Here is a 19,595-nt window from a genome sequence, read left to right as displayed (position 1 = left end):
GCTATCATGGGGTTCCGTACTCGTTTTCTGTGGGAAATTAGTGTGGATAAGTACGGATTATAGTTCTTTAGCTTTTTTGTTTAGCAGGGGCAATTCTTCCTAGGGTTAAATCGACTTATTTGTTTGGACTAGGACAGATGAGACTAATAATTAATCTATGTATACTCTGTCGGGAATGATTGGGGTTAAGCCTGCTAAAGCCACGACAAGCTCGACTAATAATAACAACTCAAGCTACCCTTTTGTATTTTGTTCTCGTTTTGAAAAGTAAACTCAAGTTCCTTATCGAGGTTGATTATACGCGTCGGATAATCGCGCCACGCAATAAGCCTATCTTTGAGAACACGCGGTAATCATGATAATGGTGGTCTCTACGTGCGTGCAGTTTGCTGGATCGAGGCTTACTTAGTGGCACGAGTGAAGATATATTGGTCTCAAAAACCTCGATACAAAAAGATGAATCAAATTCATTCACACCATGGGAATGGACCTCCATAGCTTAACCTCCGTGTCGCCTTTCTCTCCGACTCAAAGACCCCCCCCCCCCCGGCGTCGGCACTTCCCCCACCCCCTCACCTCATTGTCGCCTGAGGAGACTGTCGGTGAAACCCGGCCAGGCTCGAGGGAGGGTGGCGGCGGGGTATCGCTCTCGAAGGCGTGTGTGCAGATCTGGCGTGGTTGCGCATGAATTTAGGCAAGGCGAGAGATGGCTCCGACGAGGGATGGCACTGATCTGGTGGTCTGAGGGGAGAGGGGAGGAGCATCGCGGCGGCTGCGCAGGCGCTGCAGGTGTGGCTCCGGTGCTGGGTGAGGTGCGCGGCATGAGGTACACGGAGCTGGTCGAGGCGGTTCTGCCACCTCACAGACGCCTGCTCTGGCAATGTGGAGGACTGTCGTGGTGCTGCTTTTCCGGTGCGACCCGGCAGGGCTGAGACACCGGCTTCGACAACAAACTGCGCCACGACTGGAGCTCGGGGCATCGGTTTTTTCTGGCAGTGCATCGGCTCTCGGTTGTGTCATGGACGCTTGGCGTTGGCCGATGGGTTGGTGGTATCTGTTTGTGGGGGGTCGTATCTGACCAGATGTGGTCGGTTTTGGCTCTTGCAGTGGAGGTCGGATGGTCTGGTCGACAACTTTTCGTGGTGCAGGCGACGACAGCAGGGGTTGTTCTGGTCGATGGCTCCGGGCTCTAATGGCGGGTGGTAGCTCCGGCGGGCGGTGGCTCTCGTGTGCCGGTTCGAGGGGAGGTTTTTTTGGCTGTTCGAGGCAAAAGCCTTGCTCTAGCCTTGGCTAGAGTCAACGAAGGTGAAACATGTGGGCGCCGCACACCTTCTCGAAGGTGTCGTCGTCTGAGGACCTATGCCCTCCTCCTTCACACTTCGCGGGAAGCCGTTGTTCCAGGTATTTGGAGCGGACTATGACGAGGTTCGGCGTCGCGGTCCTTTTTGGAGGCATTGTTTTAAAGTGGTCTTGCCGGGGAAGTCATCAGCCCGGGGTGTGCGCGACCTCGGGGTCGACGACGAAGCCAGGGCGGCGGTTCCGGATCTCGTCGTCATGAAGGGGCGTCGGCATTGGTTACGTGGGTGGCAGTGTCGTTGACCAACCTGGTGAGCATCCTCGGAGTCGGCATCCGGATATGGTGTTTTGGTTTCGGCTTCGATTGCTGGGGCGACGAAGTTGGCGGCTCGCTGGATGCACGACCTCAAGGTCGGCATGGACGTCGGAGGGACTCCACAGATGATTATAAGGTGCCGGCTCTGGTTGCTTGGGCAGCAGAGCATGCGTCTCGCCTGGTGCACGGCCTCGGGGTCGGCGTGGATGCCGGTGCAGCGGCTTTGGTGTTGGCTGCAGGATGTCGGCTCGGGTAACAAAGCCGACGGCTCGCTTGGTGTGTAGCCTCGAGGTCGGCGTGTGTTGATGATGCCCTGTCGAAAGCGTGTTGTAACGTTTTTCGTTCCATTTTTTGTTAATTAATTAAACAACTCGCTTCTACTTCCTCCATCTGGGTTCACAAGGCATGCATGTCGTTCTAGCTTGACAATCCATCCTAGTCATTACCTTAGAGGCAGCCCTACGCATCCGCCGGTGAATAACTGGGAAAAATCCATGGCCTCAACAACCATTATATCTGGTCCATCTAAGGGCTAGCCTAGTCACGTCTTCGTTATTGCAACAAAGTGATGTTATGGAACCGTTTGCAACAGAGTTCATGCTGAAAAACATTCAACGGAGTGTCGTCGTGCGTTCGGGCCAACACAACACAACACGTGTCGTACCGGCTGCGCTGTACCGTGCAAAGTACTCCGACCGAAAAGAGCCTTGACCAACCGACGCCATCGCGACCAGGCTGTCTGTATGCAGTCTTCACTGCACCCGCTCAGATCTAGGCAGCACAAATTCTCACGTGGAGTAGAAAAGAAAAGTGCACGAAAAATCACGCACAGCACAGAGAGACTACCGGGTGGCGCCGCACGTAGACAGACGGCAGACCGGCGCCGGAACCGGAGCCCAGTTAATCCTGCGCGTTCGTTCGCCATTGGCAAACGGCAACACACACACGGTGGCCACGAGCGGCTCCCACCTACCGGTGCATTTTGGAAGTAATGCTACACCTACAAAGGCTTACGTAAAGATTTTACGTATAAATTGATGTGTAAGATTGTGATTGGTAATTGAAGGATGAGGGGCCCTACCCCACTGAAAATCAGGGGGGGAGAAGAGTTAGTTTGGAAGGTTAAGTAAACCTTTATAAGTTTTTGTAGGTCTAGCATTTTTTGCATTTTGGTCTGCAGTGCACTCGAAAGGCCGGGCCGAGCTAGCAGCTGTTGCTGCAGCGAGAGAGAGTGCCAGTGGACCATCCGTCCTCCAGCGTATATGCTGCCCCAGCACATGTGCGAACCCAAAGCTAGCTGTTGGCCTGATGCTTGCAAAGCCACCGCGCGCGGATAGAACAAATTTAAAGAAAAGAACAACCGGACATCTCAAACGATCCCTTGTATATATATATGCACCAACGCGTTCGGTTAAAGCAACTTCAACACCACGACCTATTCCGTCCGCTGCGTCCGTTTGGATCACGGCAAACAAAAATGATGATCCGACGCGCCGACTCAAATCCAAATCACGTCTGCTTCGCGTTCGTGCGGATCCATTTCCAGCTCAAAATTATGCCTGAAGTGCGTCGGCGCGGACGCGGCACACACTCTCATGTCCACGTCCATCCACACATGGCGTTTGATCAAAGCCAACGACGCCTTTATCAACGATGATCGTACGTCGTGGGCCCAAGTGTCAGCGTCCTTTTTTAATCCGAACGTGAAGGGAGGGCGGCCCCATCCTCTTCCAGAAGTCGTCCCCGTTCACATCTAGGCACCACTGCTCCCCCGCTTGCGGCAAGCCCTAGACACCGTCATCATGGGGTTCTTCTTTGCGAAAGACAAGGGCAAGTCCCCGTCGTCCTTGTCCGCGCGCCGACGTCTTTCCGTCCGCCTTGCCAGTTGGCCTTACCTCCCTCATTTGTCTATGTATAAGGGGTAGTTTGCGGACACGAATGCGAGAGCCGACCTCCCAAACTAGCTGCATATATCCGCTTACATTTTAAATGAATTTTACGAAAATGAACAAATTTGATGGATACTCAAACTAATTGAATGATATTAATTCATATTTGAGTGATTTTAACATAAAATTGGATGTTTTCATCTAAATTGAAGCAAATTCATTAGAGCATCTACACCGAGGCCTAGCAAATATGATCCCCTAAACGCCCGCGGACGCGCCCGGTCAGTGCTGGGCATGTTCCCTATTTGTCCGTTCACGCAACCACACTCCTCATTTTCTTCCTCATATGTCCGGTCACTTGCACGTTATTAATGGAGAGGAAGAGAGAGAAAGAAAATAACAAATAAAGAAAATAAAAAGGTGGTCCGAGATGGGGTCGCATCCTACATGGCGGACTGCCCCGGGCGTGCCCGGGCGTGTCCGCGAGCTCTCATACCGCCTTTATTTGAGGTGGAGATGAGGGTTCGCAGACAGTCCGAACATACAAGGATGATATGAAGGGTCCGATTGGGTTACTTTTTTCTTCTCTCTCTTGTCTGGTCACTGATCGGACGCGTTCGCGGATGTATGAGGGCTCGTTTTAGGCGTTCAGTTGTAGATGCTCTTATATTTCGCATATTTCAACTAGACCGGACTCTAAATTTAAACTAAAATGACCTACTCCCCTCGTTTCCCATACCGGCCATGAGCCTCGAAAAATGAAGCCCCGCCTCCTCCGTAGTACTCCGCTCCGACGACATGTTTTCTCCATGTCCAGCAGGCCGCTCCTCATACTATGGAGAGCCCTAGAGGCATATGCTTCGCCAAGAGGAGAAGAATAGCTTGCGACTTCTCTTTGTTCGATAGCGTCACTCATCTTTGGGGGGGGGGGGGCGTATGCTTCAGCCGGACGGGAAAGGCGGCCTCCGCTTCCTTGAAGGACGGATGAAGGCTGGTTTGTGGGGCGCGGCGGTGGAGGCGAGGACAACTTGGCGTGCGAGCAGGCAAGACACCGGTTGTGCACGTTGGCAAGGACGATTCGCCGGTGATGGCCTTCGTGGGATGCAAGCACCGACGGCTTTCGTTCCACTTTTCCTTGATGTTGACGATGAAGGCATAGACAGATGATGGCCAGGACGCCGGCCACGGCGGTCTAGGGTTTAGTTTTAATGCCTTCTTATGTTTAGTATTGTGGAAACCTTTGGACTTAGTGTAACATATTTAAGTCTAGCTTTAGTTTTTTTAGTCTTTTTTCAGTTTAAATTTATATTTTAGGTACGTCAACTGTTTGCATGGGCGATCGAAATGAACAAAAAATCAAACAAAAAATGTACGTATGGATTAACGCGTTGGAGTTGTTCTTTAGGTGCCTGGAATCAACATGATTAACCTAGCTAGGAGCAGCTCACACAAAGATGATGATGATGGTCTATGCGCGCGTGCGTGGCAGGTTGATGGATCCAATCGAGGCTTAATCGTGGTAGTATATACGAGCAAAGATTGCTCTCAAAAGCCTCATGACGAAAGTAGTATTAAGCGAATTCACATCTTGGTTACGACGTGGTCCACGCTCCAGACACACAGTCCCGCCGACCATCGATGCTAGCAGGCAGATGCAGATGCAAACGCTCTCAGATTTCCGACGGAATGGAACTTTGGTTGGACGTGTACAAGTATGTACCTTTTTTTAGGGGACGCAGCAGTGGTACTAGTAGTAGCTAGTATGTAGGTACACGGTCAAGTCCAAGTCCAAGTCCAAGTCCGACCGGAAAGAGGCACGGCCAACGGACGCCATGCAGCCCGTTCGGACCAGGCTGTCCGCACTGCAGGCTCACGGATTCGCTCACATCTACTGTGGGCAGCAGCACAAATTGTCACATACCTTTCGTAGAATAGAAAGCAGGAAGAATCGCGCACAGAGAGACCACTACTATAGTACAAGATGGCGCCACAACCCCATATCATGCGTCGTCGCCGTTCCCAACCACCGGTGCAGTGCAGCGTGCGTTGCACTCGAAAGGCTGCTACTACGCCTAGCTGCAGCGAGAGAGAGAGTGGACCATCCAGCACTAGCACATGTGCGTTCCTCTAGGTGGGCACAAAGCTAACTGTTGGTGCTAAAATTGCATCCAATATACATATACTTTTGTGTATAAGAGCATCTACAACCAAACTTTTTAAATCCTTTTCAAACGTCCGGACAAGGCATCCGGTTATGAAAATTTAATCCAGACGGACCTCTCAAATCGACCTTAAACGTCTGGGCTGACCGGCATCCTCCATTTACAATCCAAATATGAGGCGGATATGGGGAGCTCGGGCACACCCGCCACGTCGGACCCGACAGCCCGACCTTACCTCAAATTGCATTAAATCCCCCAAATCCTTCCTCCTCGTCCTGCCGCCCGCCAACATTTCCCTCGTCCGACCCCTCGTCGTCCGGCAGCCTTGCTCTCCATCCTCACCACTTGTCCCAATCCGCCGTCGTGGTGTCTTCACCTCGTCCCCGACCGTCGCGACGAAGAAGCAGGTCGTCTCGTCCATCGGCAGCCCTTTCTCCGTTTCATCTTGCAAGCCGGAGAACACCACCCGTAAGTTGTGTCGTCGACGACAACGACATAGGGAGTTGGCCGCACAGGTACATCGGGCGTCGTCTACAAGATGTCTCCCCCGGGTCATCGGGCTCCCCTCACCCCATTCATGCAAGCGCCGACATGGATTGTGCCGTCCGACACCGTTGAGACCGAGGAGGAGGAGGATGAGACGGCCGGTTGGACCCTTCCGGAGAGCTTTCTGACCACGCAACAGCCCGGTCCATGAGTGTGAGTCCACGCAGCTCGTTCGAGAGCTGGTGAACACGGGCAACCCCACCGCCCGAACTGGACTCGACATGTTCGACGAAATGCCTCAACAAGACCGGGTACGTTTGCTCCTGGCCGATCTAATGATTAATGTTTCGTATAGTTCACTAGTTCGCACAAGATGATCGCTTGCAAACCATGAAAGTGTAGGAGACATAGTTGGCAAGTATGATCAATGAGAATGAAGATCCGTCCCATGTGGAATATGAAATGGAGGAGATGTGCGCATTTGTGATTGGGACAACATCCGTTCTCAATCCTACCAAGAAGAAGAAGAAGAAGGGCAAGACGGCAATGGCAATAGCGCTTGCTTTCTCAAGAAATGTGGACATCTTGTTGGTCAAATCTTGGTTGAACACAACATTGGATCCAATAAGTGGCACCGAGCAAAAGGGGAGCACGTATTGAGAGAAGATTTGGAAAGACTATCATGAACGAAAGGAGTATGTGGAGCCGCATCCTAACATGAGCACCTGCAATGTGGCATCTCTCTAACATCGATGGGGGATCATTCAAACAGAAGTGAACAAGTACGTCGGTTACTACTCGCAAGTGACCAAACGGTTTAAAAGTGGGATGGGATTGGCAACTCATGTAAGCTCGATTGCCTCATCTTATTCGCATTTCAATATGTTGGTGTGTTTTTTATTCTTGTGCTCATAGTTATGTTGTATGCTAGGTGGCGGTGGCGGACACTTTGTATCAAGAGAAGGACGCATGGACGAACTTGCTCGGATAGTGATCCGACAACACTTGTTGGTCGGACATTGATTTCCTTTTGGCATCTCCGTATGATATCATTTGCTTTTGTTTAAAACTGCTGAATTCGTACAATTTGTATCGGAAGATCGACATGCATGGATTTGTATGGATTTGAGAGTCCGAATAAGAGATATGTGGATGCATGAAGCGAAATATAAGGGGTTGTGCAGATGCGTCCGCTGGCGTATAGGGGGGGCGAAGGAATTTGCCCAATCTGACTATAGATGCTCTAAGGTGGGTAACAATTGGACTTGTAGTTATATTGCGTTTACATAGGATATGGAGTCGTGTCCAATAAAACGCCTCATACGAGCCCTCATACATGCCAACATAATAGTACAGACACGCCTCAAACGAGCCCTCATATATGCCAACATATAGGATATGGAGTCGTGTCCAAATCGTAGGCATGTCATATATAACGGGGATAGACACACGATGTTATCTATGCCAACATAATAGTACACACACGCAGAGAAGCCGACAGCGTGTGCCGGTGCCAAGACTCTCGGGTTTCGGTATTGTGATGGTGCCACGGGAAGAAGCTGTTAGAATTAATGGGCTTGGCCCATCTACAAATTCTGAAATCTCAAATTGAGCCCATGAGTAAAATGGCAAGTGGCGGTGCTAAAGTTTAGTCCCATACCGTTAGTTGAGGAAGAGTTGGACCTCTTTACATAGTGAGTTCTCCCCCACCACTCTAAGTGTGTGTTGAGAAGAAAAAGGAGAAGACCACGCGTGCGCTCGCTCGCTCGCCTGGCCTAGCCGGGCGGGGCGTGGCGGGGCATATGTGCGACGTGCGCGTGAATGGTCCGTCGAATTCCGTTCCATTGCCTTGCGTGGGCACGGCTTCCTTTTGCCATTTTTATTTTTATGTCTTGGCAGGCAAGTTGAGAATTTCTTGTCCGGTAATTATACGACTTGGAAACCAATATATATTGCTTACCGTGGTTGGCCAAAGACACACCCGAAAATATCTAGGGTTTTGCCTAATATCACAACTTGCGCCGCCATCGTAGTCTACCTCATCTCGAGCACCGGCGTGCATCAGCGTGCGAGAGAGAAGGTCTCCGGAACCATTCATCTTTGCGATCCTACATCGGGAGAGGACGAATTAGGTTTTTGGGAAGCGCTTTGCGTGACTGCTCGAAGTCATCACCACAGGTCGTCTACCGTCCAAGCCGGGTGGTGCTACTCATCGTCGTCTTCATCGCCATCAATAAAGGATCATCGCCAACATCATCATCAACACAGTCACTCCTGCTGCAACTAACGAACAATACGCTACTCATAATCTGTTAATGTTCATTGTTGCAGTTGCTGCTTCTTGCGCGGTGATGTTGTGCATGTTCGGTTGCTCTTCTAGATTGATAGAGTATTGCATGATATCTTCTGGTTTAGTCATGAATTATTTATTGGAATTAATCATGTACTTGCCTAATCTTCCAACAATCCAAAAACCTAATTGTAGGCAACTTCGAGAGTTAAATATGGTTGGATTTGCTGATGCACTGAGGCCGGATAAGTTTACCCGTGTGCACTTCAAGAGGTGGGAAGTGAGATCCATTCTCTGGCTTACTGCTTTGAAAGTTTTCCATGTTAGTGTTGGCATGCGAGAGGGAGCTTCTGATGAAGATCGAAGAAAGTTCCAGGAAGCCAACACTATGTTTGTGGGATGCGTTTTGGGTGTTCTTGCTGACCGTCTATGTGATGTGTACATGCACATACAAGATGGAAAGACACTATGGGATGCACTGAAAGCTAAATTCGGTGCGACAGATGTAGGAAGTGAACTGTACATCATGGGGAATTTTCATAACTACAAGATGGTGAATAATCGTTCTGTGGTAGAATAAGCTCATGAGATACATTGTATTGTGAAGGAACTGAAACTCCTTCAGTGTGATCTACCCGATAAATTTTTGGCTGGGTGCATGATTGCAAAGTTGCCTCCTTCATGGAGAAACTTCGCCACTTTTGTGAAACATAAGAGAGAGGAGATATCAGTTGAAAATCTGATTGCATCTCTTGATGTTGAAGAGAAAGATCGGGCTAAAGACACTACTTAGAACTGAGCTGGGGTTCAGCCTACTACCAACATGGTACAAAGGTACCCACAGAACAAGAACAAAGGAAAGAACAAGCATATTTTCAACAAGCCTATAAAGACTACTACCTTCAAGAAGAATAAGTTTAACAAGGCTGGGCTAGAGTGCTACGCGTTTGGGAAGCCCGGACACTTTTCCAAGGAATGCCCAGAATGTGCATACGGTAGAGGGAAAACGAGTTCCAAGACTGTCAACATGGTGACCACTAGCAATACTGATGGGTATGGTAATTTACCTATTGTGCTTTCGGTATTTCAATCATCTTCATGGTGGATTGATTCAGGTGCTAACGTTCATGTGTGTGTTGACGTCTATTTGTTTACTTCTTATCAGGTCGCAAGGGATTCTTCCGTCCTGATGGGGAATGGGTCGCATGCTTTTGTTCGTGGCATTGGCACGATGAATCTGAAGTTTACTTCGGGAAAGATCGTGCAACTAAGGAACGTGCAGCATGTCCCTACTTTGAACAAGAATCTAGTTAGCGGCTCCCTTCTATGTCGAGATGGGTTTAAGATAGTTTTAGAGTCAAATGAAGTAATCGTGTCGAGATTTGGACAATTTATAGGCAAAGGCTATGAGTGTGGAGGCTTGTTCCGCTTTTCCCTTTCAGATTTTTGTAATAAGTCAGTAAACCAAACTTGTGCTAGTATTAATGATGATACAAGTGTTTGGCATTCTCATTTATGTCATATTAATTTTGGTTTAATGTCTCGGCTATCCAATATGAGTTTAATTCCTAATTTCACGCTTGCCAAAGGTTCTAAGTGTCATAGTTGTGTGCAATCGAAGCAACCTCAAAAGCCTCACACGGCTGCCGAGGAGAGAAACTTGGCACCTCTAGAACTCATACATTCTGATCTATGTGAGATGAATGGTGTGTTGATAAAAGGTGGAAAGAGATATTTCATGACATTGATTGATGATGCGACTAGATTTTGTTGTGTTTATTGTTTGCAAACTAAAGATGAAGCTCTAGATTACTTTAAGATCTATAAGGCTGAAGTTGAAAATAAACTAGAGCGAAAGATCAAGCGTCTTAGGTCGGATCATGGTGGAGAGTATTTTCCCAAAGTATTTGATGAATTTTGTGAGGAACATGGTATCATTCATGAGAGGATGCCTCCCTATTCGCCCCAATCAAACGGGGTTGCTGAGAGGAAAAATCGCACATTGACTGACTTGGTGAACGCCATGTTAGACACTGCTGGTTTATCCAAGACATGGTGGGGGAGGATTTGTTGACCGTATGTCATGTCCTGAATAGAGTTCCTAACAAAAATAAAGAGAAAACCCCTTATGAAGAGTGGGTTAGGAGGAAACCATCACTTTCTTATTTGCGCACTTGGGGATGTTTGGAAAAGGTCAATATTCCTATCCCTAAGAAACGCAAACTTGGACCAAAGAAAGTGGATTGTGTTTTTCTAGGTTATGCTCAGCGGAGCATTGCTTATAGATTTTTAGTAGTTAAATCTGAGGTTCCTGATATGCATGTAGATACTATAATGGAATCTCGTGATGCAACATTTTTTGAGAATATATTTCCTATGAAAGATATGCATAGCATTCTAGATTTTCTTCTGAGATAAATTTTGAATCTAGTACATTTGATGATTATATTTAACAAACACCCAAGAAAGTCCATGAGAAGGATAGCGATGAAGCTCCTATGAGGAGCAAGAGACGAAGGGTTGCAAAATCCTTTGGTGATGATTTCATCGTATACCCTGTGGACGATACTCCCAAATCTATTGAAGAAGCGTATGCATCTTCGGATGTAGATGATTGGAAAGAAGTTGTTCACAATGAGATGGACTCAATTCTTTCTAATGGAACTTGGGAGTTAACTGAACGACCTTATGGTTGTAAACTTGTGGGTTGTAAATGGGTGTTCAAAAATAAGTTAAGGCATGATGGTACTATTGATAAGTACACGAGGCGACTTGTGGCCAAGGGCTACACTCAGAAAGAAGGCGAAGATTACTTTGACACCTATTCACCTGTTGCTCGAATAACCACCATTCGGGTGCTACTTTTCCTGGCTGCCTCTTATGGTCTGATCATTCATCGAATGGATGTAAAGACAGCCTTCCTAAATGGAGAGTTCGGAGAGGAAATTTATATGAATCAGCCTGATGGATTTGTGGTAAAAGGAGAAGAGAGAAAGGTGTGCAAGTTGTTAAAATCTTTGTATGGTCTGAAACAAGCACCTAAGCAATGGCATGAGAAGTTTGAAAGAACTCTAACTTCTGCAGGATTTGTCATTAATGAGGCTGATAGGTGTGTCTACTATCGCCATGGTGGTGGCAATAGTGTAATATTACGTTTGTATGTGGATAATAAATTGATCTTTGGTACAAACATTGTTGCAATCAGTGAGGTCAAGACTTTCCTATCAAAGAGTTTTGACATGAAAGATCTGGGAGAAGCTGATGTGATCCTAAACATCAAACTTATTAAGGATGAGAGTGGGATTACTCTAACGCAACCTCACTGTGTTCAGAAGGTCTTGAGCCGTTTCGGCTTTATGGATAGCAAGCCTTCTCCAACACCTTATGATCCCAGAGTGACACTTAGAAAGAACAAGAAAGGAACAAGAGATCAATTAAGATACTCTCAAATTGTCGGTTCACTCATGTACCTAGGTAGCGCTACAAGACGAGACATCTCTTTTGTTGTGAGCAAACTGGGTAGGTTTATGTCCAACCCGGGTAATGATCATTAGCATGCACTAGAAAGGGCCTTGCACTATCTGAGAGGTACTATGAGTTATGGAATTCACTATTCAGAGCACCCCCGTTGTGCTAGAAAGATATACTGATTCAAATTGGATCTCTGATGTTGATGTACTCTACGCTACAAGTGGGTATGTATTTACTCATGCAGGTGGTGTAGTGTCATGGAGGTCTTGCAAGCAAACCATATTGACAAGCTCAACTATGGAAGGGGAACTAATTGGTTTAAACACAACCACTGTTGAGGCAGAATGGCTGCATGAACTCTTGATGGACTAGCTTGCATGTGGTTGAAAAACCCATACCGGCCATTCTTATGAAGTTTGACAACCAAACGATTATCGCTAAAGTGAATAATTCTATGGATAACGCAAAGTCATCAAGACACATGAAGAGATGTTTGAAATCTGTCAGGAAGTTGAGAAACTCCGGAGTAATTACTGTTGCGTATATTCAAACACACAAAAACCTGACAGATCCTTTTACAAAGGGATTATCATGAAATGTGATAGATATTGTATCGAAGGAGATGTGTATGAGACCCATAGACGTTACACCATAGTAGTAACCCAACCTTTGTGATCGAAGATCCCGTGAATTAGGACCTGGAAAGAAGAAGCTATTGGTTAACAAAGAAGAGTAATTAGGGACCGTCTCTAAGTGAAGATGCAAAACTCTCAGAGTTGTAAGGCTTAACTGTTGTAAAGCAGGTTTGCAATATGCCTTAATGTGATTCTATTGGCTATTATAGGTAAGATGCTTTGCTACAGAGTAATCTTGAAAGAACACACCTATATGAGCTCCGATTGTAAAACGTCGCAATCTAGGAGATTTGGGTAATCTCTAGTAAGCTCACGAAGAGACCAGGGAGTACGACATATATGCTCCAAACCGCTGCGTGGCCTACTGGCAGCTAGGTGCTCGTTAGGACTTTGAGTGAAACCTGTTCACACAAAACTAGCAATTCAAGGCATAGTCCATTGTCAAGTTGTGGATGAATGTAGCTTAAAGTTCTAGACAGAAGTTCAACTTAACAGTCTCTGCTGAAACACTGCTATATTAAACAAGTGGAGAGAAAAACAAATCTTTAAATGGGTATTTGAGATCTGGTGGGGGATTGTTAGAATTAATGGGCTTGGCCCATCTACAAATTCTTAAATCTCAAATTGAGCCCATGAGTAAAATGACAAGTGGTGGTGACAAAGTTTAGTCTCATACCGCTAGTTGAGGAAGAGTTGTACCTCTTTTTATAGTGAGTTCTCCCCACCACTCTAAGTGTGTGTTGAGAAAAGAAAGGAGAAGACCACACGTGCGTGCTCGCTCGCTCGCCGGGCGGGGCCGGGCGTACGTGCGACATGCGCGTGAATGGTCCGTCGAATTCCAGTCCGTTGCCTTGCGGGAGCACGACTTCGTTTTGCCGTTTTATTTTTTTGTTTGGCAGACAAGTTCTTGTCAGGTAATTATACGACTTGGAAACCAATATATATTGCTTACCGTGGTTGGCCAAAGACACACCCGAAGACATCTAGGTTTTTGCCTCATCTCACAACTTGCGCCGCCATCGTAGTCTACCTCATCTCGAGCGCCGACGTGCATCGGCATGCGAGAGAGCATGTCTCCGAAACCGTTTGGCTTTGCGATCCTGTACCGGGAAAGGACGAATTAGGTTTTTGGGAAGCGCTTTGCACGACTGTTCAAAGTCTTCACCACAGGTCGTCTACCGTCCAAGTCGGACGGTGCTACTCATCGTCATCTTCATCGCCATCAACAAAGGATCGTCGTCAACACAGTCGATCCTGCTGCAACTAACGAACAGTACGTTACTCGTAATCTGTTAATGTCCACCGTTGTAGTTGATGCGTCTTGCACGATGATGTTGTGCATGTTCGGTTGCTCTTCTAGATTGATAGAGTATTGCATGCTATCTTCTGTTGTAGTCATGGATTATTTATTGAAATTAATCATGAACTTGCCTAATTTTCCAACAGAAGCGTATGTAATTAGGCCTCGATGATATAGCCATATTAATGAACCTCGTTAACAAATTTCGATGTCGTATTCGTATGATTGCTTAGTCCTTGGTAGTTGAGTACGCGTCTCATATTTATTTTAGCAGTTGGCGCCCGTAGTCCGGAGAGAAGAAAAGGAAAAGAAAAGCGCCTCCTCCCTCCCCTCTTCAGTCCTCCTCGGATCGGATCATCACCAGAGCTGGAGCTGCTGCACCAGCGCACACACACACACCGCAACAAAAAACAATGAAGCTACAGTGAGGGTAGAGCTACAAAAGGGGGCACATCACACAGGACCAAAAAATTGTGACTGATTCGGGCAGCCTCACTCAGCACTGGATGCTTTTAGGGCACGGCATGGCCATGCGTTGCGGTGTGGTGATCTGTTTGTCCTAGACCGGGACTAGTGGAATGGCCTCGCGCTGTCCCCCCACCACCATCCACTGCCTGGGATGATCTTTGCCCTGGCCTTCACAATATCTTTCCTTTTTTCTTAACAAGACTGCTCTCATCTACACATGATTGATCCTGGATCTTCTCTCTTCCATCCAATCCACGCAAGCTTGAGATTCAGTCTTCATTACAACACCAAGCTACTGCTACTTCAATTCAATTGACACAGTATGACTGAAACAATCGTACGACCATTGATACACTGGAAAGGATGAGGCCAAGTGCTTGGTTATATCTCCAACCAACAAGCAAGCAACCTCAGGTGAACAATGTATAGTTTCATAGCGCTAGAAAATTCTACTCCCTAAAACCAACAAACAAAACAATTCAGACGTCACCGTCAAACAGGCACAAACAACCAAGGAAAACATCCTCTGGTTGCATGGCTCTTGCACCACTAGTAGTCATACAAAAACATTAACCTGATTGATTGCACATACTACTACAATATGCTCCCTGATTGCTTTTGCAAGGAAAAGAAAAGTATCTTTGCAAGGAAAAGAAAAGAATCCAATTCCTTGTCTTCAGGGACAGGATAACCTTTCTTATATACTCCCTCCCTCCGTTTCTAAATATAAGTCTTTCTAGAGATTCCACTAGTAGACTATATACGGATGTATATAGACATATTTTAGAGTGTAGATTCACTCATTCTGCTTCGTATGTAGACTCCTGGTGAAATCGCTTAAAAGACTTATATTTAGGAACGGAAGGAGTAGTTCAATAATGCAAACATTATCGGAAAAGCATGCAGATGCAACAACACTTCAAGCACAATCATGTTCTTTTTTAGGTAATGTGCAAACATCATCCATCACAAACGGGAAAAGGGAATTAGCACACCCAACAAAGCATATCAAAGCAAACCTCAGAGATTTTTACACATACTCCTCCCTAATCTAATTCTCATCTGATGTACGTAGTAACTTGCTTAATATCCCGTGTCCTTCTCCACATCACATAACTAACAGCACGTACCAAGCATGGAAAAAACAAGCTCACTACAATTACAGAACAGCAAAGCTCACTACGGTTATTACACGACATAGGCTCATACAAACTTCATGGTCACTAACTAGCTAGCTAAAGCGGGCGTACCAGCGTGCTTGTCCGGGATCAGAAGCCGATCCCGGTGGCGTTCAGGGGCCGGTGCCGGTCCTCCTTCCAGAAGCACGTGTCGGGCGCCAGCCGCGCGGACGACCGCAAAGGCTCCGACTTGCAGCGCTTCAGGACGAGCGGCGCGTAGGCAGCCACGCCGGCTGCGACCTTCGGCAGCTCCAGCTTGAGCTTCTGCTCCATGACCGGCTTCGGTGGTGGCTTCGGGGCAGCCTGCGGTGGCATAGATGTGGAGTTCGCCGATACTGGCACTACGGTGCTCTCTTCTGTGTCCTTCGCGACGCTGGTGTCCTCCTTTGCTACGCTGGTGTCCTGAGCATTGTTGGAATCATCCTTCGTCTCCTCCGACGCAGCAGCATTGCTGCCGGTAGCAGCAGCCGTCTGTTGCCGACGATTCTGGCCCTGGTGAGACTTCCAGTGGACAAAGTCAGTGCTGCACACCCATGTCTCCTTGGAGACCTCCATGGAGAGCTTGGGCTCGCACATCATCATCAGGAGGCAATCCGGCAATTCGCCGCTCTTCTTCCTCTGTTCCTGCTTCACTTCAACGGCTTTCTCCTCGTCGACTCCGGTCTCAACCTTCTCAGCTTCTGTGTGAATTTCAGCACATTGTGTTGTTGTTCCTTCTTCCTCACCACAATAATGTGTGGCCTCTTCCTTTCCATCATCATCGTTGCACTCTTGGGCTTCCTCCACACTGTTTGGTGCAGCAACAAGAACAGGGCAGTCCTTCTCCGACTCGGCCTCGGACGAATTTTTCTTACCCTTCCTGGATGCCATCAAAACCTTAGGCTCCGCGACGAGGTGCTCCTGCTCAATTGTGAAGCTCCATCTTCGGCCATCCCGGTCGATGGAGAAGCTTGCCCTCCTCGAGTCCTTCAAGCTCGAGAAGCTCGACCGCCGCGCCTCCATTTCCGCCGAGAAGCTGTGCCGCCTGTCGACACGATCAGAGCTCGAGGAGGCCTTGCTGTTGGTGGAAACACGCCTCCTGGTGCTGCCCAACCGTCGCAATTTGCGGTCCTCCTTCAGTGCTGTGGATGGGGAGCAGCTGCTGACTGACCTCCTGCCCTTCACCTCTTCCTCCTCTTTCTCCATTCTTGGAGCAGCAGCAGCCTCCTTGGTGTCTGCCACAGCCTCCACCATTGCCGGTGCTTGGCTCTCGCTCTTAGCAGCTTCAATCTCCAAGCCCACGTCTTTGCGAACAATTTGAGCCTCCACAGGCTCATCCCTCTCCTCTGCATCTCCTTTGCAGCCTCCATCGTCCTCTTCTTCCCCAATATCTCCATGCTTGGAGCTCTCGTCTTCAGACACCACTTGTCCGGCATCCACTGCTTCGCCGCCGTCATCTTCAACCACGCCTCGAGGGCGGCATACCTCCCCGTCGGCGGAAACCGCTGAATTCCTAGCTTCCTCTGCACATTCCTTTTCCAAATTGGCCTCACCTTCGTCTTTCTCTTCTTTGTGGAGGCCGCCGTCCCCTTCATTGTCGACCTGGCCGACACTGGCAGTGGCCGCCGCCGGGGAACCCCAGAAGCGCGTGGCGAGCTCCGCCATGCGCACGGGGTCGGATCTGCAGCGCATCAGCAAAAGGGCGTTCCTGGGCGGGATGCAGACGCTGACCCGTCCCTCCTCCTCCTTGCCTCCGACCAGCAAGATCTCGTCTTCCTTCTCCACCTCCACCGCGCCGACGACGACGCGGTTCTCGTCGTCCTCATCCTCCCCTTCCTCATCCTCCACGTCCCAGCCCTGCATCACGAGCCCCACCTGCGACTCCCTGGCCTCGTCCGCGGGCCCGACGGCGGAGCCCTTCCCGACGTCGTCCTCCTCCTCCTGGATCGCCAGGAGGCACCGGGCCACGGCGGCGCCGCAGAGCCAGCTCCCGCCAGCCGGGCCGCGGCGGCGCTTCTTGTCGCCCGCGGCGGAGCGCGGCGCGGCCCCGCTCCGCTCCCGGGAGGGCGAGCAGAGGGAGCGGCCGCCGCAGGAGCCGAAGGTCTTGAGCGCCTCGCAGATGTTGACCGGGATCTGGTAGACCCAGCCCTGGTTCTTGGCACCGGGGTGGAGGCCGCCGTCCCGGTCGTCCACCCCGCGGCGGAAGCTGGCCTCGGACCCGGACAGGCCGCCGCGCCTGGACCGCGAGCGCAGCGCGGCCGCGGAGCCGTGCTTGGGCTTGCGCTTGCCGCCCTTGACCCGGACCTGGCCGATGCAGGTGACCTTGGGCGAGGACGGCTCGGCGGGCTCCATCCCGCCCCGCCCGCGCCGGCCCCCCGACGCCGTGCCCGGCGGGAACATGGGCGACTGGCCGCCCTTGAGGCTCCCGCTGTTCCTCAGCCTCCTGCTCAGCGACGGGCGCAGCAGCGCTGCCGGTGCCGCTTCCGCACCACCAGCACCAGAGCCGTTCCCTCCTGCTGCTCCGGCGGTTCCGGTGCGTCCGGGGCTGAATGCCTTGGAGGAGGCGGAGGGGCGGAGGCCGGAGGCGGAGGGGCGGGAGGTGAAGCAGATGAAGAGCTCCGTGCCGCCGCCGCCGCCGCCGCCAGCGCGGTCCAAGTGCTTCTTGCGGCGCATCAGGCGCGCGATGGGACGGGCTCAAGCAGAGATGCGCGAGCGAGCTGCCTGCTGAGGAGGCCCTGTCACCTGTGACCTCCCCTTGTTTTTTTCCTCCCTCTCCTCAGGCTCAGTCCTCACCTCGAATTTATTATTCCTACCATTGTTTATGCTGAGGAGTGAGGAGCGAGGCTGGCTGGGGTGGTGAGGTCTCGTGCGTGCACAAGACAGTGGCGAGCTTGGAAATAAGTGCAGTAGGGTTTGGGAGTGAGCTCTGCACTTGCACTTGCACTGTCGTTAACCATGGTGCTTAGCTGCAGCGGCGGCAATCATCATGGCTGTAATCTAATCTGCTTGACGATGAGGAGGAGGATGGAGTAATGGAGATCGGAGAGGGGCGGGGACAGGGGTGTGTAGGGTTTGCTCGAGCTGGCGGTAGGTGGAGTGGAGGTGGGAGTGGAGGGGTCCATCGTTACGGCTGTTCCGGCGAGCGGTGGCTGGCTGGCCCGGCGCGCATGTGCAACGGACCAGGGTATGTACTACTCTTCATGTGTGTGTGTGTGTGTGTGTATCGGCAAAGACCAAAGACACGTCTAGTGCTCGCGAGTTTTAAGAAGACACATGAACGGTGGTTGGGACGATGGCATGTTCATCTCTCCTTGTCATGTCAATCTTTTATTTTCTTTATTGGAGGGCCTTCGATTTGATTTGATTTGATTTGATTTGTACGATTTTGAAAGCATAAGGACATTATGGAAGAAAAAAAACAGGAATGCGATCGAACTGCATGTGCGAGGCCAAGCATTGCAAGAACGCGGGAATTCACATCATTGTGTGTTTGATTCGCGGGGAACGAGAAAAGACGGGAACATCAGATCGGTGTGTGGCTTGTATTATGATCCTTACGATCGAAAATTACGTCGAAAATTATGCTTCTTACGGTCTTTGCCCTGTTCTATGTGCATGGAGATGCAAGAAAGATCCACTCAAACCTCTCAACGCGGAAGGCATTGAGCATCTCATGGAGATAAGCCCTAGGTACGCAAGGTTTAATTGAGAAAGCATGTCTTATACATTATCTTGGTTGGACAGATCTAGAGAAGTTGTTGTACTAAATCACAGCCCACTCACCCGTCTTGGCACAAGCTTCATCGCCAAAGCTTGTTGCGGTGGTCTATTGGTACTTAGGGTGGAAGGGTGGTTACTCGTGATGTTCAGATGCATTCATCAGAAAAATATGTGATGACAATCAGACTGTTGTTCTCAAATTTCAGTTCTGGTGTAGTTCCTAATGCAAGAGTGAGGAAGGAGATATGGACTGCAACAACAGGTGATTGCGTTAAAATAAATGTTGATGCTTCTTTCGATCCAGATTATTTGAGGGGAAGTACCGGTGTGGTCATTTGAAATAACAAAGGAAAGCTTATCACTTTGAGTAATGTATAGTTGGATATGGTTCAAGGTGTTGTTCTT

At 49.3% G+C, this 19,595-nt stretch overlaps 1 protein-coding gene across 1 annotated transcript; it reads right to left on the bottom strand.

Moving 5' to 3' along the window:
• Positions 1-15,231: 15,231 nt before the first annotated feature.
• Positions 15,232-18,707, bottom strand: LOC123450635. The gene has a single exon (XM_045127789.1). The coding sequence runs from the start codon at positions 18,141-18,143 to the stop codon at positions 15,582-15,584; it is 2,562 nt and encodes an 853-aa protein (XP_044983724.1). The 5' UTR covers positions 18,144-18,707; the 3' UTR covers positions 15,232-15,581.
• Between the last annotated feature and the right edge of the window lie 888 nt (positions 18,708-19,595).

The sequence above is a fragment of the Hordeum vulgare genome, chromosome 1H (genome assembly GCF_904849725.1).
Source record: "Hordeum vulgare subsp. vulgare chromosome 1H, MorexV3_pseudomolecules_assembly, whole genome shotgun sequence".
In the NCBI taxonomy this organism is placed as follows: domain Eukaryota; kingdom Viridiplantae; phylum Streptophyta; class Magnoliopsida; order Poales; family Poaceae; genus Hordeum; species Hordeum vulgare.
The sequence above is the reverse complement of the archived record's forward strand: the minus strand, read 5'-3'. Positions and strand labels throughout refer to the sequence as shown.

Coding starts and splice junctions, on each gene's coding strand:
- LOC123450635 (XM_045127789.1), bottom strand. CDS start 18,143: ATGCGCCGCAAGAAGCACTTGGACCGCGCTGGCGGCGGCGGCGGCGGC.